At 42.9% G+C, this 27,026-nt stretch overlaps 1 protein-coding gene across 4 annotated transcripts in view; it reads right to left on the reverse strand.

Annotated features, from left to right (window-relative positions):
* The window catches only part of cacna2d2a (calcium channel, voltage-dependent, alpha 2/delta subunit 2a), a 177,101-nt gene that overhangs the window by 57,317 nt on the left and 92,758 nt on the right, over nucleotides 1–27,026 (reverse strand). For 2 of the 4 annotated variants that reach the window (XM_085777422.1, XM_085777421.1), the window contains exons 5-6: nucleotides 10,593–10,637; nucleotides 4,850–4,988 (exon numbers count right to left, since the gene is read on the reverse strand). In XM_085777422.1, coding sequence (XP_085633548.1) covers nucleotides 4,850–4,988; nucleotides 10,593–10,637 — 184 coding nt within the window. The remainder of the gene's footprint in view (nucleotides 1–4,849; nucleotides 4,989–10,592; nucleotides 10,638–27,026) is intronic. The other 2 variants (XM_085777425.1, XM_085777423.1) reach the window with 1 other exon arrangement.

The following is a 27,026-nucleotide window of genomic DNA, read 5'->3' on the forward strand; positions in this document are numbered from 1 at the left end:
AATAGTCACCAAAGAACAATTTGTGTATTCCCCTTCCTTATTTTTCAGTTATTTTAAAGATTATATTCCCAGAGGCTTTTCCTCTGCAATTATTCATAAAATCTCTGCCTCCTCTCCACAATTTCTGTAACATTCAGTGGGAGAATAAAACCTGTTTCTCCACAGACGACACCACCCACATCAGTATATCCCTCTGTGGCTCTGTTGTGATGTCCATCCCGTAATAAGCGACGATAATTAGAAGAAAACTGTATGAATGTTTGACCTAAGATAATTAGAAAGTTTGCAGGCTTGGCAGCAGGAATCAGCAGTGGGATAATGAATCATAAAATGGTTCATTACTGCGCTCAGGGAACACTCTCAATCTCAATAAACGGACATGGGGCCTAGCAGACAAATCAAACCAGGACGCATACACCGCCTCATTTAGCTGCTGAAAAGATCACAATAAAAAAAAGGAGTTTTTTTTTTTTTTTGCTCTAAATGGTTGCTATTATTAAAGTGTCTCTTTTCTTTCACTCCCCTCTCACCCCTTCTCTTTCGACTTTTCCACCTATCTCTGCCTTTCTCTCAGTCCATCTCAAAGGACACCCATTTTGATGTGACCGGCAATTCAAGCTGCCATTTGCTGAAAACAGTTCATTTGTTCAGTACATTAACAATGTGTACAAATCAAAGCAAGCTACTCCAACAACATAAAGCACCAGCGCTAATAAACAACACTGGAGAATTTCACTGTTGAACATTACACTGTACTCCATTCTTCCTACAGTTGTCTCTTCTCTGCCTTTTCCTCTGGCCTCCCCCCCCTGAGGAGCAAGTGCTGAGTCTACCCACTCACTCTGCTTCTCTTCTGCTAATCCTGTACCCACAGATGCACTGAGGATCCAGACCTCTCTAGACCCAGAGGACAACAATCCGCCCACGTTGGTTTCCTCAGACATCCTCTCCAAGGCACCCTGCAGGCTCCCACTGAAGGGACCAAGAGCAGAACACCTCACACAGATAATAATCCACTCTCACCATCTCTGTAAAGCTGCTGCAGCTCCCATGACATGAGCCTGAAGTACATTTCTGGAAGATGAGTTCGTTAAAACAGCGCTCCACTGATTCAGCACTTGTATCACATTGTTATAAAAGTTTTATAAATGGATAAAGACTAATCTAACTAAAACCAAAGATACCGCCACACATTCTCCCTCCTTGTGCCCACGTTACTCACCATGCAACTTGACCGCTGACAGTTTGATCAGAGTTTTAAATTTAAATTAAAGACAGAGGTGGCTAATGTGACCTTAAAGGGATAGATCAACATTTTGGCAATGCAGAGACTGCTTGCCGAAAAACTGCTCTCGACAGGAACGTGCATCAACTCCATCTGGTAACGTTGTGTTATTATCTCATAGCGTGGTGAATGTGCAGGTCACAACTTGTCCACCAGAGCGTTTTGGAGTTGTTGGATTGTGTATTTGATGAGTTTGATGAGGGAAACCAAGAAATCCCATTAGGCTCCGTAGCGTAGCTCTGAGCAGCTCGCGGCTCTGCTCCGCTGTTCTAAACATAGCTTGCACTGACAATTAAAGGTAACGAACCCACTGCTATAACTATAGGGATTATGGCAATGGGCCAATTTGTCAAAATGTTGAACTATTCCTTTAAAGGGGACCTATTATGGAAATATCACTTTTTGAAGGCTCTTTGTGTTTGGCTTGCCCCCCGGCCCCCAAAATGCGAGAATTGACAAAAAAAAATCTGTAATGTTCAGGCTCCCTAGGTTGAAATCCACACGGTTTTACAAGCTGTTCCCTCAGTTGTCTTCCAGTGATGTAACTAGTTTTCTAATTTGCATAATCCCACCCCTACCTGGTACCGGTAGAAGGGGCGGGGCAAGCAGTGGTTCATTTGCATTTAAAGGGACAGGCACTGAAACCAGCCATTCTGAACAGGGCTGTTTTGAGAGGATGAGAAGAGCTGTGATGTTTGATCCTTGGGGTATTTTGACCAAAGCATGTCACAGACATGTCTTAAAGACACCTGGGAACTATTTTAATTTGTGGAAAAGGGGCAGAATATGTCTCCTTTAAGCCTTTAGGCGTCTGCTCAGCTCACTGCTCCTTAAATCCACACACTGATTTCTTCATTTTCAGATTTACAGTCTTCAGACACAACAGATTTGACTTAAGTGAAGCAGTTATCAAATTTTGTGCAGTCCCTTCTGGAGCCATAAAAGGCTTTCTACTATTTTATACACATAATAAATGCAGTTGTACTTCACAAGACCTGTAAACAGACATTGATGTGTAAAATCTGTGGAGTTCCCCCTCTAACATACACATTGCTCATTCAACATCTCAAAATTGATGTTTCTCGTTTCGATATTTGTACTCTGGAACATTTGGCGTGGTAACGTCTGTGGAGGTGTCTTTAGGAGTTACTGTACATTTGGCCGGCAACATGGTTTTCAACACTGCTTATTTATCGTCAACCACTAAAACACAGCACACGCGTTCGCAACGGAGTTGGCACAGAGTCTGCAGTTGGCAATCTCAGCACAGCAGACCGCGCAATGGGAGCTAACTAAACAACATCAACAGTAAACATTTTCCACAGAACAGAAGTGACAAAAAAAAAAAAAAAACTAATTCCATGCACTGTACCACTCTGCTCCTCTAGTCTCCACCAGGCTCAATCAAGAGGCCTTTATTCTCTGACTCATATCTTCAGAGAGGGGAACCAAGACTGGCACAAAATGGCTCCGGCAACAATGTACAAGCCTGATTGCTCTATTGTGAGTTAGCTGTGGCCTTTGACATCTCCTTCTGAACCAAGAGTGTCTAATTCAGACAAGATTTGTCTGGAGACACAGCTGGAGGGCATTGTTACAGACAGGTGCCATACACAGCCTGTTCAACAAAGACGGCAAAGAGCTAGACAATAACAGACGGGAAAAAATTGCCACTGTGAAAATGGCTGTCTGTCTGCACATGTTCTGGGTTTTGAGTCTTTAAAGCGGCAGGCAGAGAGCGTCCAAAAGGTTAGAGGTGGGTAACAGAAGGGACATGCCAAGCAAAATCAGAGTCCCGGAAGGTACATGTGTTCCCTTTTGTCCGTTTGGCAGCTGCGGACTAAGAGGAGGGTGTTACTGTAGATTCACAGGGCAGAGCCGTGCCAGGCAGGAAGGGCAGGGTCCATGAGCGAGCAAGCCTACAGTATGACCATGCAGAGAAAAAATAAATAAATAAAGAATAAAAAAAAAAACCCACTACAAATCTGGTGTGCGAGAGTCTGTCATGTAAAATCATGTTAGTGTGCTTAAATGCTGGGTGATATCAGAATGGAGAGACTGAGCTAACGTAGTGAGAGAGAGAGGGGAGAGGTCAAGTCAAAACAAAAGACATCTCTCCATGACCCAGAGGTATCTATGGGAACCAGGAGGGGGACATCTTGCTACATGCATGATACCGGTGAAGGTAGAGGCAACAGTCCTTCCTGTGACTACTGTAATCTGATGATAGTATGACCTGGCGACAAACAATATCCCAGAATCCACTGATGTAAATATTGCCAACAGGGTGCAGGTTATGGACTGAAATACTACGTTTTTTTGTTTTGTTTTCGCCCTGCAAATGTGAATATATATGTGCACTTTAAAGGAGACATATTATGCTCTTTTTCCACAAATTAAAATAGTTCCCAGGTGTCTTAAAGACAAATCTGTGACATGCTTTGGTCAAAATACCACAAGGATCAAACATCACAGCTCTTTTCATCCTCTCAAAACAGCCCTGTTCAGAACGGCTGGTTTCAGTGCCTGTCCCTTTAAATGCAAATGAACCACTGCTTGCCCCGCCCCTTCTACTGGTACCAGGTAGGGGTGAGGTTAAGCAAATTCGAAAGCTACTGTAGTTACATCATTGGAAGACAACTGAGGGAACAGCTCATAAAACCACGTGGATTTTACCCTAGGGAGCCTGCACATTACAGATTTTTTTTGTCAATTCCCACATTTTGGGGGCCGGAAGGCAAGACAAACACCCAAATATATGTTAAAGAGCCTTCAGAAAGTGATATATCTATAATATGTCCCTTTTAAAGACCCTGTAAAAGCATTTACATATAACAGAATAAAAATTGCTGTGTGTCAAACTGTTGTATATTATTTAAATGAGGGCATTTCATTTATTATGAATATTTCAAAAATCCTTCTCTCATCCTGCTGTAAAATGTTTAAGTATTTTTTGATGACTCATCTTACACTAACACATATATTCATCCAATCAAATCTGATGTGGGCCAACCTGTAAATTTCTCCTATTACAGAAAATTGCACTTAAGCATGAGGTTGGAGCAACATCATTGGCTCTTAGGTTTCTTTTTAGATATCAGTTCCCTGAACACATTTCCATACCAGCAGCGGCTGAGGTCTGGTGAATGGACTTCTCCTTCACTCTCTGCAGTAGTAGGATCTAACAACACAGGTGAAGGAGCTCACTATACTTACTGTTCACAATCCAGTTAAATCCTTGAATTATATGATAACATCTCTCCGGGGATGATACTTCCTCAATGAATTCTGTTTCGGTCGGAGATATGTTACACTGCATTAGATAAAGATGCTCTAGCTACTGGTTCACTGGCCTTTCATGTAAATTCAGCTTTTCGTCTTCATGACCATATCAGTGCCTTCTACAAAAAAAAGTTATCCTCTGTGTGGTTATTCATTTCTCTTTGTGTACACCGTAATAGTGTTTGATTTAGCGCACACATTCGACTGTTAATGGTCTAAATTGCTGGATCATGTAGTGCCATTCACCACAACACAAAGACAAAAAAACTCTGGTGTACTCACAGCCTTTGTAGATGTCTGTAGGAATCTGGACTGCACTGGAGGAGTAGTTGACCTTGTTTTTAAAGTTGGGATCATCAACAAACTCCAGCTCCAAAGAGGTCGTAGTCTCCAGTGGGCTCTCCTCCTCTCCATCCTCCGTCTGCACACACATTCACAAACACACACACGCACGCACACGCACAGTCACACGCAAATCTGGGTGAGCATACAAATAAAAACGAGTGGATAGAAAAACGAGGAAAACATGCAAATATAGCACAGCATTCTGTCATTTCCCATATTGTGGCTTAACAGCCCCCCCATCTGTGGCTCGGGTACATACACTATATCATCTTGCTTTCTCTGTCACATGGAAAAGTCACACAGAATTGGGATAGTATTACGCACAAAAATAGTAATTATTCCGCCTATTGTCTGCCTTCGGATGCAGGCGCTTCTATTCTCTGTGTTTCATCAGAGAACAGCAGCAGGTATCGGAGCAGACACCAAACAGAGATGCTCATTAGTCCCAGAGTTGACGATCACACACATGAGGTGCCGTACAAATTAACCCCAACGATAACTAGCAACCAACACCACTTAATCACTGTTTAGTCTCCCACACATTCGAATGATAGCAGGTTTTTATAACAGACCGTCTTGCTTGCTATTGTTGAAATAAAAAAAATATTTAAAAATGTGCCAATAGTGAATATTTCTAAAAATGTGTTGTTGTATTTTTTTTTTCATGATCTCAGTGTTGCCATTGTACTCGATGAGAAAGCCTGACACATATATTACATTAGAAAGTGTCAGATATGAAAGAAAGCCACAAGATAAAAAGGCAAAACTGACATTTAAGCTTTCCATCTTGATAAGTTATCAATAGAGTGCAATCTGTGTCTGTTCCCACAGGAGGAAGTGATTGTGGGATGTGGGGAAAAGATAGAACTCCACTCCCCGGCTCAGTTTATTAGCTTATTGCAGTGTGTGCATGCTTGGAGCGGTCACTGAAAAACCCTGGTTACTACAGTACAACCTCAGATACTGGTGCATACCCCAAGTGACCTGGTCACATTTACACAAGAATTTTCAAACATTTAAATGATTGCGTTTGTTAAATAAATGACCTTTTGTTGAATCACCACTATTTAATTAATATGCGCCCAAGCTCTTTGATCCACTGCCATGGAGAAGTAGCCCTCAGCACAGTCTGGCATCATGCTTCTATCATTCTTCCTTTATTAGTCACCCTTCATTAGCGTCATTCACTGAATATTTGTTAAACAAAATTCATATCTGATGATTTCTCATGTGTCCCGTCTTCTGAAAAGCAAAATCTGACTTCAAAATAAATCTTTTGAGTGTAGCAAATGTGCGCCTTCCACGCAAACTTCTCATATTAATAAAGCAGCATGGGTTAACTGGATCTGACATGATAAAAACGGTTTGTTTTTTTGTTTGTTTTCTTTGAGAAATTAAATCAAAACCCCATGTCCATGGCAGAAATTGATTGATGGGCCTATTAAAATGCAATTACAAGCTGTTGGTGGGATGAGCCAGCAGATAGTTGTGTTCAAGTCCCGTTGAAAGTCAACGTAAGAAACAAGTCAGTGCTGTGACAGAGACCTACTCATGAGAAATCTCTCATTTCTGCAGCTCTTATAGCATAAAAGTGCAGGAGAGATGTCCGAATGGATGAACATGTTGTCATGGAGACACCTGACATTCAGCACGTGAATTATTTCTTAACTACTCCAACGACTCCAACTATTATACTAGGTGGTATGAGTTATAGTAAATATTCAGCAAAAGCAGCTGCCAACATTAAATCTAGGAAGATTTTACAAACAACAAAAGTTTATTATTTTAAAGGGATAGTTCAACATTTTGGCAAATTGGCCCATTGCCATAATCCATATAGTTTTAGGAGTAGGTTTGTTACCTTTAATTGTCGGTGCAAGCTATTTTTAGAACGGTGGAGTCTGCTTTCGTGGACAAGTTGTGACCTGCACATTCACCATGTTTACCACGTTTTATGAGATGGAGTTGTTTTGGAGGTAAATTCATGCAAAACCGCTGCACATTCCTGTCGGCGGCAGTTTTTCAGCAAGCAGTCTCTGCATTTGCCTCGAAAACAACTCTGTCTCGTAACATTCCGTAATTATCTCATAACGTGGTGAATGTGCAGGTCACAACTTGTCCACCAGAGTTTGGAGTTATTGGATTGTGTATTTGATGAGGGAAACCAAGAAATTCCATGAGCCTCCGTAGCGTAGCTCTGAGCAGCTCGCGGCTCTGCTCCGCTGTTCTACAGATAGCTTGCACCGACAATTAAAGGTAACAAACCTACTCATAAGACTATATAGGGATTATGGCAATGCTAAAATGTTGAACTATCCCTTTAAGGGGGAGAGATGAATATTTCTACTCAAAGTTTAAAAAAATAACGGGAGCAGGACTGACAGTAACAATGTAACAATGACCAATCTTGTTAAAAATACTGACAAACTTTTTTACAATGGGCTCATCATCAGTTCAGATGAATGAGAGCCAAGATCTTGTCTACCTGATGTTACTTTTATTGGAAACGGTCATTACAGGCGGGACGTTTATAGAAATGATTGGTTTTAATTAGTTTTAGTCTGGGGGAGCCTGATGGGACAAGCCTGGCCGCCTCCTGTTTTTAGTCTCCACCTCTGGGACCTGACCTGAAGCTGCAGTCTGCTACAGTCCTCCCGTCACACTCCTTCAACGTGGAGGTTTCACTTGTTTGTGATTCAAATAGCTGTGGCAGGTACACCGAGCTCCCAGGCCCTGGATTAATGTTGGTTTAGAGCAGATTTGTTGACACAGTAAAGGGCCTGAGATTCCACAGAATGACTATCCATTAATATTAAACCTGATTAGGTAAGGGATGCTGGCTTTTCAACTGTGAGGTTTAGGTGTTTGTTTATCACTCAGTCTGACACTAATTCTGTCAATGTCGGGCAGGGAGACACTTTTTTTTCTCCCCTCTCCCTTTTCTTCAGAAGAGCCCAATCATAATTAACCAAAGCAGCATCTAATTAGGAGCGGAATAAATCCACGCAGGAAAGACTGATTGGTTCATTTTCTTCAACCATTCACCACCTGTTTTGCTCGATTCATTACCCAATTTGTTAATTTTAACTCCCCGTTCTCAAGGTTTAATTAAAGGCTGAAGAGGCCAGAGATGACATTTTGAAGATTCTTTAATTCCTGCCTTCAGCCAACCAGGGCTAACCTGAGACGTGTCACTTATGACCCTGTGTATGCGTGCGTCTCTCTGTGTGTGTGCGTTTACTTGAAAGAGTGCAGGAATATAGACCATCTCTTTTAAAAAGCAAGGATTCCTACTTTGCTTATAAGATGTTGAATATACACACATACACAGAGAGAGATGACATATTTTATATTTTGACGTAGAAGTAGAACAATCAGAGTTGTAATCATGTTGTTGTCCTCAAAAGTAAATTACAACCTACATGACCGGCAATATTCTTGTACCAGACAGATGGAACTATTGCAGTCAAAGTGGGATCAAGCAGACAAAAGCATCTTTGCATCCACGCAGGATGCTTTCTCTGCTCTCTGTCGAAGCGCACCTTATAATCTCTTATGGGGGACGAGTGATGTGTGTGGGGTGGGGGGTTGATCTTCTGTCTGTCTGTTTTTGCAGAAATAAATGCACTTGAGCTGGCGGTCAATAAGACACGATAGAAATACCAGAACAGTCAGAGAACCTAAAAGAATGTATTTGCATATTCCCTGAAAGTGCCAAACAAAATGCTGCAATCAATATCACACAGGCTTTGGCATTCAAGCAGATTTGACTTTTAAATGATCATAACTTTTACTTTTTGTATCAAGGGTACAGTGACAAGTGGAGACAGGTTATAGACAGGGTATAGAGGACAGGATAGGGAACAGATGAGGCAAAGTCTGGATAAGAGAACGTACCAATCACTTACCTTTTGTAAAAAAAGAAATTCTCATCATTTCTCCCAAATAGTAAAAGAATTGACTCCGGTGATAGCGTCGTAATTGAAATGGGTCATCATGGGAGGAACCGAGATTCAGACAGGGGAGTACTGGTGGGCTACTGTTGGGGTTGTAGGGATGAGGAATGACCTCTGCCTGACCTCCGCCACTGTCTTTGGGAGGTGGTGGGGCTTGGTAGAGTGGGGGTCAGGGGGCGTGTCACCGGCTCGGCCTCGGTGTGCCATGTTAATGATGACCGATGTTCTCCAATTAGATGTGCTGACAGGCCCTAAAGCGCTGTGTCATTAATCACGGGAGTGGTGTGCACAAAGAGAAAATCACACCGTGATTTATTGCTCCTCCGCCTCCCTTTCTCACTCTCTTCCCCTCTCTATCTCACTCTCTTCCCATCTTTTTGTGCTTTGGTGATCTAGGGGGGTTACTTACACTCCTCTGTGAAACTTAATCAATCAGCGGGCGTTGGCGCCGAGTGTGACCTATCCTCGGGAGGAAGTGGAGGTTGCGGCCAGAGAGGGGTGGCGTGGTGGAACCGCTGTCTTGCAGGGGGCATCTCAGGATGATGCTGCCTTCCACCACCCTGCAGGCCTGTTTCCTCTGAATGTCATTCATCCTCCTCAGAATGAATCACATGCATACGGACCCCCATTTGAAGCCAACACCATAAATACATAAATATTTGTTCTGAGAATGAAGAACATTACTTTTCTTGTCAATGTAATTGTAATTGTAGAGAATTTTCTGGAAAAAGTGGTAAGATTTCTAAAAAAAGAAGAAAAAAAAGTTGGTAACACTTTACAAAAAGGGTCCCTTAATTAACCTTAGTTAGTACATTATTAAGCATTAATTAACTGTTTACAGATATATTAACAATCATTATTATGTATTACTTAGGATTAGGAAACACATTAATTAATGTAGCCTATTAGTAAGTAGTTAATTAATGTTTACTACTCAAAGTTAGTTAACAAATTATTAAGTAATAATAAAAGTTGAATAATCATTATGAATTACTCAGCATTAATTAACACATTAGTTTATATATTAATGCTTAATAATGTACTAACTAATGTTAATTAAGGGACCCTTATTGTAAAGTGTTACCAAAAAGTTAAACATGTTCTTGAAAAAGTAGAAAAATGTCTCAAATTTTGTTTTTCAAAATTCTCAAAAAAAAGTGGTACAATTTCAAGAAAAAGACCCCTGAGGTTCCAGACCCCACTTTGAGAAATTGCATTATACAGATTGAAGTCCTGGTATAGGAGCACAGCGTGGCTTGTGTGGTGTGTGTGTGTGTGTGTGTGTGTGTGTGGTGGCCTGATGGACACAGAGGTCTGACAACCCTGAAGCTCAGGTCGGCGGTCGACACGGCCAGGGGTCCGGGGGGAGGAAGGAGGAGAGGGGAGAGAAACTCTGGTGATCAGACTGGGGGAGGAGGACAGCTGAAGTCACTGTCACATGCACGTCGGCCTTCTCCTGCTCTGTCACACTAACTCACCATAAAGCAGTGCCACCTCGCTAACACACACAGACAGCCCAGGGGCCTGTGACCGGAGGCGGGGGAGGAGGGGGCATCAACACCGAGGAGGCCAGGAGGAGGAGGGGGAGGAGGGGTGGGGTTGCAGGAAAGAGTGGCAGGGATTGGGGGGTGAGGGGTGGAGGGGTAGGATTCGGAGGGTTTAAGGCAGGCAGACGGGGTGGAGGGGGATGTGGGGGGGTGGGAAGCAGTCCGTACTGTACTCACATAGTCTGAATCCGCTTTGGAATCGTAGTATGAAATGGCATTCTCCTGTGCAGAAAAGAAAAGTGAAAAGACAGGTGATGAGAGAAGATAGAGCTGCGCCTTTAACAGCCCCCCGACTCTTGGCGGTGGTAAGCTAGAGAAAGTCATGGTTATATTCCATCACACCGTTCAGCATGAGAATATAATCAGCATCACAGAACACAGGAGGAGTAGTGTGATGTGGAATGACAGTCATGAAAAAGGCGAGCAGATAGCCGTAGAGATACTGAGGGATGTGACGCATCTGTGGCGATGCCGTCGTTAATAGGATGCGATGTATGTATGCGGCGCATGTTCGAACTCGTGTTGAAAAACACAGTCGGAACATTCCCATGTGTCGGAGAGATGTGTGTTTATGTGGCGTTATGAGCTCAGATGTAACATGGAGTAGAAGAGGTTTGCGGCGAGAGAAGAATAAACTCAAAATATCACTCTCTCTGGGACTCTTATCAACCGCAGCTGGGTGTGTTTTCTCGCCTCGCGCAGGAGGAGAGAAAGAGGAAAAGAAAAAGAGGAAGAAAGAGAATGTAAATTTATGCCATTGTGTTCTCCAATTTTGCTCTAATTGCTGACTAAATTTTCCAGTTAGCAGCTGAAGCCCCTCACCACCAACCTGCCGGTCTCTAACCCAGACTCAGGCTGGTAGCTGCCGGCCGTCCTGCTCTCCTTTCAACTGGCTGTCCTTATCTGACCAGTAGGCAGGTGTGAGGGCGGGCGGGGCGTGTGGAGCGAGGCAGCGTCCGTGGGGTCCTGCCTCATTGTCATGAGGAAGGGCTGGCTCTCAGGGGCGCCACGGCAACCGACTGGCCCTCGCTGGAAGAGCTGTGGTCATGGTCTGTCCTGAGGTACAGTGGCTCTTACACACCGCCGTACTCAGCTCGCTGCTTCTCTGTCAATATCTGTTTTTGTTTGCTTTTGTCTGTTTTCATCTCTCTCCTGTTGCCACAAACACAAGCTCCCTGCATTTGTGTGCAGGAAACACACACAAACACACACACACACCTATATGCACAAGTGTTTTCTTTCTCCGTCAGCCTCCTCGTCTTTCTCGCGGCTCCTTTTGGCGTGAGAGCCTCTCTGCATACCACTGCTGGCTTCCTGCCTGGCCGGCCTCCAGCGCTAATCTGAGAGTCAGTCATCAGCTCGGCTCGGTCCTTTACAAGTCACCAAAGAAACGCAGCATAATCACAACTCTCACTGACATGGAGCATGTGGCCGGCCGGCCGGCCTGGATGCAGCTTGTGTCTTTGGGAAAATGAGAGACAAGATAGAGGAGGAGCACAATCTGTACTCCCCCCTCTCCAACACACCCTTGACACATCTCCTCAACTTACCAGCACTCCTTTTTCTCCTTCCTTTCCTTTCCTTTCCTTACCTCCCCCCCTCCCTCCTTCCCTCCCCGGCTCTGTCAGAGAGATCAGGAGAGAGAGGGTGGAAGGAGAGGAGTCGAGTGAAGAGATCAGAGCGGGGCGTTCGGGGAGTACATTGGGTTAAGTTGGAGGGCTAGGATGGAGGCTGAGTTTGGGGTGATATGAAGGGATGAATTGAAAGGAGAGAGATGGGGTGGTGGTGGTGGTGGGTGCAGTGGGGAAAGAGCTGCCAGGGCTAAAAATAGCCCGTGCCTCTGCAGAGAGAGAAGAGAAAGAGAGGGAGAGAGGCTGTGGCAGAGCAACAGTGTTGTTGTGTCTGCCAGCAGGATTGATCTGGAGCCCAGTCCTGCTCAGACTGGTCCCTCGCTCCTAAAGAGTTTACTCTCACTACTGCCGCATTACAACTCATTATTCAGGATTGTTTTCTGTAAATAAACGCTTGGTTCTTTGCACCCGAGGGACAACGTCCGGCAGCTTTACTCAAACAAACAACACTAAAATATATATACACAAAAAAAAAACTGCTTTAGTTTGGGTTCTGACACTGCTTACACTTGTTATTTTGTACATATCCCTCATAGCTCTGTATTGCAAAAAAAACATAATATACAGTTCAGTCATAAGAAAAACGCCTGAATTTAAGGTCCAGTGTGTAATATTTGTCAAGGTTTATTGGCAAAATCTGAATATACTACCAATGGATATATTAGTATAAGTGTATAATCACTATAAAATATATATCCGTTTGGTTTTCATAACCTTATTATTCTTTGTTTATATATACATATAGCAAGGGTCTTGCTTAGACAGAGCGGCCATGTTTGTACGGAATGAAAAATCCAGCCGACCAGAGAGCACGTTTCAAGAGTTTCAAGTCCATAAATAAACAATATAATTATTTAATAGATAAATAATAGAATCAGAATGCTAGATGTCACTGTTTTCCCCTCATTTTACACACTGGACCTCTAATAAGTGGAAACACGTGTACATTAATGCACAGGCTTCCATGCAGGGCAGACAAAATAGGAATCATCCATCTGGGCTATAATAGCCTATTCTAAGTCTTTGCAGTCAAAAGATCTCAAATCGGTTGTAACTCCTGGCCACTGGTGCCCGACACCTTCCTAAGACATTTCATGTTGGCTTTTCCTTCTATTTGTCACATATCAGTACTGCTAATGTCATTGGTATCATGTCTGTTTGCACAGCTGGACAGCTGTGTTTACCTTCCTGCACTGTCACCCGGTGCACATCACTCCTGCTCAACCTGCACCGTGTACATACAGAATCTAACACTTACAATAAAGTCAGTACAGGCAGCATTAGTAGAAGTATTATAGATGTCATACCACTCCTAGTCTACATATCTAACATTACTAAGCAATATATTCACATTTAATAAATGGATTATAGCAGATTATAGAGAGCCTAAGTGGAAGCAGGAAGTAGCGCTCGCCATGGGACCTCAATTCAGAAAAAATCTCCATGTAAGTGAATGGGAGTCAAAATGTTACTTTGTGATCCGATAGAATTGTGTCATGAGAAAAATATATGACCTCTACCTGTTTAAGACATCTCGTTTCATGCCAATAAATCAGCAGTTTGTTGTAAAACAGCGATGGAAGAATTTATTTTGTGTGAAGACCGCTCCATGGACTACAGTACAAGATCGGGTGTCCCACAAAAGAAACGTCATCAACACCATCAGCAGACATGGTGTGTGACGTCACCTACGCGACCTATAATCTTTCTCGTTACGGATTTTCGGAATTTTATTTTATGATTTTATGATTTTATTTTAAATACAGTAGGTAGAGGTCATATATTTTTCTCATGGCACAATTCAATCAGATCATGAAATAAAATTTTGAGTCTCGTTTACAGTACTTACTGTACATGGAGATTCTTTCTGAATTGAGGTCCCATGGCGAGCGCTACTTCCTGCTTCCAGCTTAGGCTCTATAATAAAGTTGTAAACAGATATTTAAAGAGTTTGAGTGACTGAATTGAGTTATTTATCTGTTGATACATGATCTTTGTAGTTGTTACAACTGTTCAAACCTATAATTATCTCTTTGTAAACACTTTGACTTTAACTCAGTTTGCAGGAGCTTATTGGAATAAAGTTGTTGCCTTTGTGGTATGATGACAATACAACTTCTACATAATTACATCACTACACCTGCTGATGAACACACCATCCTCCAAACACACAGTTTGTGTGTGGACAAGTCCGGGGCCACCGTGACCCTCTGAGCCCCCCCCCCGCCTCTCCCCCGGGGGTAGCGCGGCCATCTGCTGTGGCCGGTCACAGGTCTCTATGGGCTCAGGGTCTGGGTTAAACACACATCTGATACAACACCATGCCAGCAATTATCCCACACTCATCTCTCCAAAGACCCCGATGGACCCGCATACAAACACACACATCACACACATCGCACACACAAATACATAAGCACCGCATGCTTCGAAACATATGCACAACTCTGAATACACATATACAGTGCGTGTGCCACAACAGATGCACACACTGAAACACACAAGGTCTGAGAAATTCCCACTGACACAAAGTGCTATCAGTAAATTAAATCTTCTTAAATCATGCTGAGTGGACCAACAAATTCCAAACGGGAGACAAACACTGAGGTCAGGTGATGATCTCCAGCCCCTCCCTTACATCAGTCTTCCTCTGCCCCCCCCCCTCCCCTTTCCTCACCCTTATCTCGATCTGCTTCCTCTCTCCTCCTCCTCCTCCTCCTCCTCCTCCTCCCTACCCTGCCTTATCTTCATCTTTCCCAATCTCTCTATCCTCAATACCAGCCTCCCTCTCGCCAATTTCAGATTTCAGCAAAAGCAACGGCGCGTAGGTTAGATGCTTACTGTTGCTATAGAAACCGCCCCTCTGCTCTAGATTACAATGTGACTTTGTCTCCTCGCCAGGGCTACAATGTCTGCTGTTTTTTTTTTTTTTGTTATGTGGGACCAGATGCAGGCCTGCCTATCTTTTTGTTTGTCTCAACGCCTGTCAGTCTCTCTCCAACTCGGACTACGAGGTTGTGCTTCTGCCAGCGCCTTTCATCTCACTGCTGCTGTATGTGCGTGTTACCTTCATGTTGTCCTATTTGCTTGCAGTTACACGTTTAAACAAGTGAATGTCAGAGCCTTTTAAAAGCTCAAAATTTCATCATATGCTAAGAGAGACCTTGAGAGATGATTTATCCTAGAAAATGCAGAATAACAATGCGACTGAAAAATGACTTGTACATACCAAAGGCTGTCACATAGAGGTTTACATGTTATGACTGAGTGCAGTCGTCGGAACTAAATCTTTTGAATTTGAATCCGTGAGCTCTCTCAACGGGCTGGCTGAGACAGGTTGACATTTGAGCGTGAGACAAGCGCTCCATCATGGGTGGGGACAGATTACAGTCATATTCATATCTCCTCTGGACACCTGCTAATGATTTTATAATTACAGAACACACTCTGTGCCTCTGCTGTGCCCTGGGGTGTGCACACAAGCATGCAGAAACACACACACATGCACACACACCGCACCTCTCTCCTGGCCCCGATAGTCTCGCAATCATTCCTAGCACCAGTTTCCCTAATGGAAGCTGACATTATATCAAACACAATAAAGGATTTCATTTACTGCTCTTCATTAACCCACGCACATCAGCCCATAAGGTACAAACCAACACACACGCAAATGCAACTAGAATAAAGAACTAGTTTTCCTGCCTCGTGTTAGTTTGCTTCTTCCAACCAGTCAGGCTGCAGTTTACATAGATGTCCAGACTCACACCATATGTAGTGAAGTGAGTCCTTCTGTATGCACATGTATGGGAAGACTATTAAGTGTGTTTTATCATAACCTGCAGATCAGTTTTTGAGTTTGGGCCTAAAACATTTTTTGTGAGGTCACAGTGACCTTGACCTTTGACGGCCAAAATCTAATCAATTCATCCTTGAGTCCAAGTGAGTGTTTGTGTTGCATTTGAAGAGATAACGTTAAGGCGTTCCTGAGATATTAAAGGTGTTAGCTACAAGTTTAATTCCTCCCGGCCAGTAGGTGTCGCACTCACACTCGCCCGCTCTCACTCCAACCTTCAATTACTGGTTGCCAGGTATGCCTACGTATGGGGAGTGCCTTGTCACTAAAGCTAAGCTAATGCTAACCGTTGTTGCTCCGTTGTTGACAGCGGACTGGAAACACATCTGAATCATTTCACACTAACTCACCTGCAGAAGAACATGACAAACCCACAGCATCACGCCTGCACCGGAAACGTTACAGTACCGGCTGACCGTTAGCATTAGCATTAGCAGGATGCCATTTTCTCCACAGAGCTATCAGGATCTGGCCCAGCTCCGCCTCACGTGACGTCAATGTAGCCTACTAATACTGTTGGCGCGGCGGAGAGGTTGCCAACGTAACCAGATGTAAATATTTATATATTTTGGACCCGTCAAAATGAATTTATAAAACAATTATTTCTATACTATACTTTTTTTTCAGTAAAATTAATACTTTTATTCTGTACCCCTCTAGACGTTCTGTGGATGTTTTTTTGTTTTTTTTAATTAATCGTTTTGATGAAAAAGTTGTAGCTATAACCTTTAAGTTATGTATGTAGGCCTATTATATGTAAGGAAGGAAGAACAACCTGAAAACACAACACACAGCTGCTTTGTTGGCACAAACAGCTAAACAACTGAACAATGTAATTTACCTGCAGAGAAGAGCTGCTTATGTAAAGTTTGAAGTAAATCTACTAAATAAATTCTAACTCCTTTTCTTATCTCCTCCATTTCAGTCACTCCTCTTGTCTCTACCTGTCTCTCAGCCAATGTCCTTATTTCCACAGAGTCCCGGTATCCCATCTCTGGATGTCAAACAGTATGAACTCTAGACACAGGGACTAGATAAACACTGGGCTGTATTAGCTGGTGACACCTCTCCTATGAGCGAGGGGAACGCAATTCCCCAAACTGAGTGAGCACACACGGCACACAGGTGTGTTTGGTAAGAAATGACTGACGGCTAATTTCTTCTGCAGGATTAAATGTAAAGGAAATACATACACAAGGGCATTCATACTAAGAAGGAGAATTAAATAACCTATACCATGAAGAGCTCATTTGTTCGGCTCATTTGCTTTAGTTTATATGGCCCACAGGTTTGCACAGAGGTGAAAAGGTGAGCTAATGAAATATGATTTTCAAACAGTGCTGAATTAATCATAGACATGTAGAAATTTGTCAGAGATCTAAAAGCCCCTTAACCACTTTGATGTAGAATTGCAGAGGTGGCCTGTGAATAAAATATGAAACCTTGTTCTGTGGTGGTGCAGTTTTGATTCAGGGGATGTTAAATCCCTGGTGGGTGCAGGCCCACTGCTTATTCAACCAAATGGGAGAAACCACAGTGTTCCTTGTACCAACACATACGTTCACTCTTTCTGAGAGTGGTCTTAATATTTAGACTTATCATCAGCAAACACTTAAAAGGCTGCAGTCTGTGATGATGTTGAACTGTACAGTGTTTTACTAAGAGATATTACGCCCACTGTATCCACATCAGTGAGGTTGATAAACACTGAAATGCAATTTTGTGTTAAAACAAATTGAAAATAAGCATAAAGTTGAATAAACACCGTTCTAAATCGGTGTCTAAAACTAAACATCATAATATTCATGAATTACATGGCTGTACTTTCAGCTAGATCTGTCAACACACTATTTCTAAAAACCTAAATTTAACTTTTAAAACTATTTAAATCTACTGCTGTTTATCATGAACTCCATAATCATTTTTGCAATGAAATGCCAGCAAGAATACATGGTTACTGGTTCAACTCAAGAAATTAATCTTGGTTTAATGCAATATAAGTACAGATACAGAAAAATCTGAAAGAGGAAAAGTGAACTCCCCACAACAAGTGCAACATGGGGACAGCTCTCCATTTCGACACACCTCTACTTCGACACCCCACTGTTCCGAAATACCCCCACTTCGAAACGCCGCTGTTCCGACACCCTCCCCCCCGCAGCTGTCCGATGTCCAAGGTGCTGAACCGCGTGACGTTGTTTACATTCTGCTTTTTGGCTTGTCTGTGAAACATGCTCTCAGGGACTGGGCAGATCTGTCCCACTTGCTTTCTCCCCGACTCCGTTGTTGGAGATCTCCCACACCGTAATAGAAACACACTTTTTTTTTCTCCCCCCCCTGCGCCGCTCGAGCGCGGCTGAACCCGGCTTGAGCTCACAGGGGCGCGAGGCTGCTGCAGCCGCCGCTCGTGCTGACAGCTGACTGAGGGAGATGCTTTGGTTGGGTTTAGGCAATGAAGAAAGGAGTTGGTTAAGTTTAGTAAAAAGACCAGGTAGAGGCTAGACAGGCTAGAAGCATAATGAACATTATATGTCATTAATATGAAGTATTTGCTTGTTTGCAGTTAATTATGCACATGATCCGTTTGACCCCAAAAGGGAAAAAAGGATCAATGCGCATTGCGCACTGGGGGTTTCCCCCAATAGCCTTTTCGGAGTAGCGGGATCTTTAGAAAAAATAGAAAACCCCGCTATTACGATGAATAGAAGTCTATTGTCGGAAAGGCGTGGCTTCGGAAAGGCGGGGTGTAACCGTGCAACATGTAATAATTAAAACCTTTTTAGTATTTCTTTTTGTAGAAGTTGTTGCAGGTGATTCTTGTGTTTTTCTATATCTAGATCTCATTGGTTCCAACCTCCGTCAAACTCTTACAGACCCCCTAAAGAGGCATTTTAAAATTTGTAAAAATGCTCTGCTATGACTATTCTTTGATTAAAATTGCTTACCTACACAAAGTTGTTTAAAATAACTCTCCAAGACACTAAAAACACGTTCATTATTTCTCCCTCATTGAAAAATTCATCTTCTATTCGTATGCATGACTGCCTGGTCAGGGTTGCTAAGTAACGGTGGTGCGCGTCAGGGGCAAGGGAGACAGAAAGGTGATTTCAAAACACGAAGCTCACGTCAGGTTTCACGTGCAAGCTTGTGTTTCCTCCGGCGAGTAAATGTAAATTTGAATGTAAACCGAAATGTGAATAAAGTTTATAACAAAGAAAAAGAAAAAAATAAGAGATCACACCAGGACCCGAACACGGGTCTCCCATTTACAAGGCGGCGACGCTGCCGCTCAGCCACCGCAACTAACTACTTACACACAGTGCATCTAGCTCTATATGTAGAGTGTCACTGTCGCGGTGAACTACTACAGCAAACAACGGCTGCAGAGAGCCGCTGCTGCTGTGAATTATAGAGTTCTTTAGGTGCTCGCATCCAGGGGCCATGCCCAGAGTCTCTGAGTTGCTCAGTAACAGGCTGGTATCACCGTCCTTCACCGCTCCTCACCCGAACACAGAGAAAGTCGCCGTCATTGCTGTTCAACGTACGTTACTCCCGCTTTGTACCCTGTTCATATTTTATGTAATGAGATGGGGGGAAAATCAACGGGATTGGTTGCTACAGTTTTGTGACGCACGAAAACGGACTCCAATTTGAAAAATTGAATCCAGTTTTTTCAGAGTCTGGTATTGAAACGTATTGAAACTGCATTTTCAAGTCTAAAATGCTCAGTTATGGCGTGGATTAGCAATTTTGCTCCTGAAATGCCTTGTAACAGAGCCCACACACTAAATTGACATGTTAATCATTTAAAAAAGTGCATTTTTGGTTTAGGGGGTCTTTAAACCATGCTGCTTGAGGCCAAAGATTGTGCAGTAATTTCTTATTGTGGTGGGTTTTAGTATGTGTTCTTTCCACTGGTGTGTCAATGTGTTATGTGTAATGTTATAGGATATGTGCAATGCTGTTATGGAATTGTTGTTGTGATGGTGTGGCTGGTGGTGATGTCTTGTTGGTTGTTGTAGTGGCTGTCAAGGCATTTATGGTGCAGTTACTGAGTCCAAGACAAATTTCCCTAAGAGGGACAATGAAGTTTGTATCGTATCGTATCGTATCGTATCGTATCGTATCGTATCGTATCGTATCGTATCGTATCTAAAGTCTTTATTTCCTCCTGTGCCTATAGTGGAAGAAGCCATTTGTTTTGCTGTCAAATCACTTTCCAAATAAATGCAGACATGCAGTTTGAGGTGTCTGGTCTGAAAAATGCAGCTGTTGTCTTAGCCACTGAAGGTTACAAAAAAAAAAGCCTCTTTATAATGTCAAGTCAATAAAGAGTCAACCAGCAAACTGGAAATTAAACTGTTGGCCTGGAAGAAAGAGAGAGGGAGCGAGAGAAAGAGAGAGGGAGGGAGGGAGAGAGAGACCTACTGGGCTGGAGTGAAACTCAGATAAAGGAGTGCATGACGGAGGCCTTGGGCGGGGCTGCCTCCCTCTCCCTCGCTCTCTCATTGGCATGCTCCGCATCTCCAGGCTTTTAAGCGATTAGGGAGCTGCTGAGACCATGGCGTCCAAGCATAGCTCCATGCAGATGTTCATTTGTATGCCAATAAACAAATGTGCCCCCAGATTAAAGCTCCAATACACAGTGCAAATTCAGCAAAGTGAATGACATTCTCCATGCACATCTCATCAATGTCTTGCTCCTCTTCAGACAGAGCACCATGCCCCCTCCTAACTACACACTCACTTCAAAGACTCTCGCAAAGATAGGCAGCGAAAAAACCAGGAGATAGGGGACGGAGAGAGGGAGGGAGCGCAGCTGAGGATGAGAGACGTCTTGATTTATAGGAAATTAAAAATGCGTAATTTAAAAAATATTAAGGTTACGTATTCCATGGTTATATTTCATGCCCCCAATTTTTGGCTATGAATTTGCAATTTGCGCTCTTTAGAATCTCTCTTTGTAAACATCCTGCAGGTCATAAAATCCTATTTTTTTTCTTGTCCATCTCTGCTGTGCTGTCTCTTTTCTTTCAGAGCCTGACACTTCCCCTTGGTAAAAGCGGGTTAAATCAGTCTGTGAATATTCCAGTCCTGCGATAAGGAAAGACGGCTTTGTCCTGCTGCACTCTGGGTAATGCTGCTCTCCATTGTTGGCTGACAGGGCTCCATTGAGGAGCAGGTTTTAATGCTGATAGCATCACCACACTGCGTGGACACAGCGCCAGATAAAACGCCTATCCAACATGACACATGCATGCCAATACCTCCCGAACAAGCCCCCAATCTGATCATCAGAGAGGAAGCAGGAGAGAGGTGCTGTAACGCCAAATAAAGACAAATAAGATAAACAGGCCGCGCCGATATTAACACTATCATTGGATTCCAGAGGGATTTGATACAGCACAAGCAGTTATCCATGTCGTCTAACGTGTTTTTTTTTTTTTAACACCATCTGTACAGTATCTGTGGTGACCAATCACAAACAATCTGGCGCTCAGCCTGAGCCACTCCGTCCAATCACACCGTAGCTCCGTGTGACACCGGTGCTCCACTTATCTGAGCAAAATGTTTCTAGGATCTTTTTTTTCCCCTTGGAGTGTTGAATACAGCTTTTCATTTTGCTGATGTTTTTCGGCCATTTTACCATTGTTAGTCCTTAGAGTCCTGAAAAGTCGCCACCCCTCCCCTCCTCACGGGGCTGACTGAGAGTGGCCAATCAACAATCAACGCTGGCCAAGGGAAACCTGTTATTTTCGACCCTGTAATCATTTCCATCAGATGCCTTGCTGTCCCTTACAATGATTTGAACATTCAAATGACAAAGGGGCGCCTGCTTTAAGATATCTGCAGACGGGCGCCAAGGACAGCAGGGACAGAATGCGCCGAGCAAACACTGCAGCCTCAGCAAGGCCCCTCTCCTCAGCCACACCTCACCATCATCGCACGGAAAAAACATCAGACAGGAACTGACGGTCGTCCTGCACACAAGCCTTTTAACTGGGACGAGAGGTGAAGCTTCCACACATGTTTAAAATGAATTGATTTAGTCTATAAATTTGCTAATAACTGTGAAAACTACCAATCACCAGAGACCGTGTAGATGTCTTCAAATTTGCCCAACCAGTGGTTTAAAACCAAATTCACTTTATTATTCATAAAAATCCTGTCATATCCTACTGAAACCTGCCAGTATTTGGTATTTTTTACATAATTACTGACAGAAACAATTCATCAATTATTACTATTGTTGTGTTCAGGGTTCCCTGGTGGGTTTCACATTTATACCATGAACAGTAGCATGACTATTTGAAGTCCATTTGGGGACTACAGTTATTGTTGCTGTCATGTTATTTCCCATCTCTCCAATTTTCTGTCAAGTCTCGACTCTCGGCTCTATAATCAAACAGAAGAAGAAAGAACTGTTTTCTATCAACGGTTGACTTCATCCCCAAATAATTTAAGCTCTAAGACAACATATGTCGATGCTGATACCAAAAAAAGAAGAAAATATTGTATTGAGTGCCATCAGTCTAGTTTTTCTTTCTCTTTTCTGGACCCTGCTCTGACCAGAGGGAGCAAGAGGCAGCAGGTTTACCCTTTAAAAATAACATTTCATGGGTGTTGGCCATGTGTTGAAATGGGGAAAAATCGAGGTCTGCGGTGTGGCTCACTGGATTTCTCTGACTATTGATTCCCATCTCCTGTCAGCCAGAGGGATCGATCAGTGGGATTTAGACATGGGGGCCACTCTCTCAACCCTGCCTCCTGGCTAACACGCTGCATTACAGTTGGCCAAACTCCTACTGACTGAAGGCTTACCGACACACCTCAACGTTTTCTCTCTCCCTCTCTCTGTGTGTGTGTGTTCTTTCTATTGAAGCATTTCTCGTTACCTGCTTCCATTCTTCAGTGCCTCTTTCAGTCTGAGCCATCTTAGACTTCGCTATGTCTCCCTATACTTGAGTGTAGAACAGCATGGGTTTCTGAGAAGTCTCACTTGAAGCAGCAGCAAAACATTAGGAGTGAGATGTGAAAAAAAAACTACAGAAGGGGAGAGAAAGGAGTCGGAAAAGGGAGGAGGAAAAAAAAGCAAAGTACATTTTTCTACCTTGGAGAGCGCCACTTAAACAAATTACATCGGTCTGCAATCAAGGAGCTGAAATTACCAAACTGCTGGGTCACCACAGCAACCACAAGCCTGATCAAAGCTGTGAGGAGAGCAGCGGTTGATAGAAAGCGAGGGAAGGCAGAACCAGAGGAGACAACAGTGTGGAGTTTAAGATGAAGTCTATATTGACATTATACGTACTGATCAATTGCCTAATGTGGCTTGATCCAAGCATGGATCGCCTGCTTTGATTTCATTGGTGTGTGTGTGTGTGTGTTTATTTGCATCAATTATAGATGCATCTAAGTGGTGAATGAGAGTAAAGCTCGGTCTTCTTTACCCACATCATCAAATTTGATAGGGAAGAGACTATAGGAATTTCTCCCCACATACATAGCCCCCTTCCTCATTTCTTTCCCTTCCAGTGGTGAGCAGATGGAAGTCCGTTCCCTGGCTCAGAATTCAGTGATAACACTGTTTATGAGTTCCATTACGTGCTCGGCAGGCTGCGAGCACTCAGCTCAGCCATAAGGAAGGAAAAAAAACCCTGCTCACAATGAAAATAGATGCAGTTTATTTGTGATTATACAATGTGGCTGTGCTTATCAGCGTTTGAAATAAGCACTGTGCATTTAAAAAACTCACATAGCTCCATACTCCCCTCCCGACCCCCCTCCGTCGCTCTCAGGCCTCTGCCATGGAGATCCTTTTGAGTTTTGATGGTTGCGGTGCTGGCACAAGACAATCTGTTTTCTTTTTCTACTTTCGCTTCAGAACGCCCGCATCGAATTTTCAAAATAAGGAAGGGATGGAAATGCAGCTCTGGAAATATAGTGCAGAAAACAAACTCCCCATCACTTATAGACAGACACAGCACCTATATTGCTAATTACTGCTCTATGCATATTGTGATTTTCACAATTCCACAGGAAAGCATTTGTTAAAAAAAACAAAAAAACAAAACTAAAACGCATGGTCCGCTGCTCCCTGGTCAGATGAAAATGGTGGTTTGGCAGTGTTTCCAAAGGACTAAAAAAGAGAGAGAGAAAGGAGAAATAAAAGAGGAGATTGATGAAACAAAGCCAGAGTGAAGCATCCATTCATTTCTGTCTATTTTAGCAGAATCTGAGTTTGAATCTGTCCAGAGCAGCCCTCATAAGACTAATGTATTCTGTGGCTAATGGAGCTGGTAGCTTCGAGGGCTGGGCTGAGAGTCGCCACAATGATTTTCACTCATTTCCTCTGAAGGGCCAATTATCTCAAATAGAAGCATTATGAAAGGAGCCGAGCTTGGTCAAGTGAACAAACCCTTGCAACTCTCGCCCCCCTAACACTTAAGGTCATGCTGCACCTCTGTGGGGCAGTGGATGTATGTGAAATCCCCACAGTAGACTTCATGTGAAGATGCACAGGATCTGATTCAAACATTTGGCAAAAGCTGATTTGGAATAGTGAGTGACTATTTAGACCTGGAGGGGCCGACGCTACAGGATGTGTACTGTTTGAATATTTCCTGTAGGTATTACGAGGATACAGATGAGCATGCATGCGTGGAGAGCAAGAAGGAGGTCACATGAATACCACTGTGTTTTGTGTTATGAGAGTGGGTGGCTGAGTGGAGATGAGGAGAGAGAGAGAGGCAGAGAAGAAAAGGAAGAAAAGGAGAGATTGGCTTGATTGATTAGAGAGTGATGATTGCGGTAAATGGCCTGGAAGATGGCTCCATCTCTGTTTCCCGTTTTCTCCATCTCTATACCTTCTTCCCTCGCTCACTTGCTTTCTCACTTACACCTCTCTCTCTCTCTCTCTCTCTCTCTCTCTCTCTCTCTCTCTCTGTGTCTCTTTGTCCCCCCCACCACCACCACCACCCTCCTTCTCCCTGGTTTCATCATGGCAACCCATCAACAGAGTGCCTCTCTCTCTCTCTCTCTCCCCTAATGGCACAGCTATTAGCACTAATGCATTTCAAACGTACAGCAGCTGCCACATCACAATCTGATGGAAAGTACATGTCTTCCTCCAATCTCCACAATCTCCGTCCCTTTTTTTTTGCCTCCTCCAATCTTGTGTCTCTGTTCCAATGTGTTGCACTTTGTGTCAACCCTCCTTCAGCTAAGCGACAGTGGTCATCATCACCACCTGCCAATGACTGCAGATGAGTTTGATGATAATGTTGCTGATGATATATTACTGACCAGATTTCATAAATTTTCCATTTTGTAAAGTTAGCAGCATACATTAGTTTGGGGCTATTTTTTGTTAACAATTTCAACAATTTTCAGGACTTAAAGTAGAAGTAAGCGATCCGGGTCATTTTGGCTAACTTCCTGTCAGCCAATGGAGTTAGCAGTCCCCGCTCTCGTCCCTACGTCACCACATTCACGCGCATCCCTTGGCTGCACACACAGAGAGGACTGCCCCTTTATGCCGTTCTCTCTCCTCATTGGATAAAGGTTGTAGGATACAAGGAAAGTTTTCTCCTCGGCTTACAGCAGAGCAGAGTGACTGACAGACCTGTGTTTCAGACCAAACACTCTATATAAGTGATTGCTGTTGGAAGATATAACTATTTAAGACTTATATTAACACAAACATTCCGCTTACCTCTGCTTTAACAAAACTTCAATGGTGGATAAATGATCCATTGTGGCATTTTATTTTGGCCTCTTTGAGCAGCTAGTTGAAGTAGTCATGTTCCACATCCAGCACTACACAATAACAATATTTATAGTTATGTTCCTGGCCACCTGGTGAATTAAGTCAAATATTTGCTCTCCTTTTACTCATGGTTTGACTCACCAGAGGGAATAACCAACTCTTTAGATGGTAAATGGCTCCCTGTGTTCACCAGCTAGTTTCAGGAGTTTTTTCCAATGAAAACATCTGCCTGCTAGAGTGGAAAATGATATTACGAAAGCTGTCGGGTAGAAAAAAAAACAGTAAAGCCAAAACAGTGAGCTGAAAGGGACTACAATGAGATGCAAGGCTAAGGGAACTGCAACTCTTTTATATACTGTTTATTTAGACTTAAAAAGTATTGAAGAAGGGTTCTTTAAAGTTACATTTGCAAATGTATTTTACAAATACATTTGCTTTATATAGAAAGTATGATGGGTGATGATGAATTACTGTCCTTGAGAAAATAATTGCAAACTGTTTGTTTGTTAACTATTAAAAAGTCATAAACCCTCACTGTTAGTCATGCACTTTGGAGCCACACACTCACATGGCCTCAGCCAAGCCAAGCTGACCATCTATCACATGTTCAAACTGCCAGCACAGACATAAAAAAAAAAAATCAGTGAGAGTTTTTTTCTTCCAGTTTAAGGCAGAAAATGGTAAAACTCTTCAAATGTCACATACTCTATGAACTCCTAATTACATTTTGATCAGTTATAATTCAAGATATCTTCAAATGTATCTTTACTGATCAGAATTCATTTGAAGTTACTGTATCTGTAATGACTCTGGAGCCATTAGCCATTTTATCATATAATAGGCTGCCTGGATTAGAATCAAGAGACATCTACCGTACAAGTCAGATATCAGACTACATTTAAGCAAACTGCTAAAATGTATTAAACTGTCACAATAATGTTAGAATTACAGGAGGTATCACTGGTGGTGTATAAGGTGCAGTTTGCTCAAGACAGATCTACTACTAAACCAAACCTAGCACCTGGCAGACTGACGCAATGAAACAAAAATAAACAGAAGCGGCACCTGTCTGGATGTCATCCCACTTACATGAGAATTTAGTTGTCAAAGACCCAGTCCCACAATAGCACAACAATAGCTGTGTAGTCAAGAGTGTAGGTTTTGTTCGGTGTATCAGAAAGCTGTGTTTTATTTGTCATCAGAGCACCACTGCTGCGTCTAGACTGAGAAGCTGCACCGTGGTTTTAATAACGCTGCCGTCTCTCCGAGTTGATAAGTGAAAAAAAAAGATCAATTCCTGAAATATCGCCCAGAGAAAATCTGCTTTGACTCTCTATATCAAAAGGCAGCAGTTA

Source organism: Trachurus japonicus, chromosome 5, assembly GCF_045865225.1.
Source record: "Trachurus japonicus isolate A0001 chromosome 5, Traja_1.0".
Taxonomy (NCBI): Eukaryota; Metazoa; Chordata; class Actinopteri; order Carangiformes; family Carangidae; genus Trachurus; species Trachurus japonicus.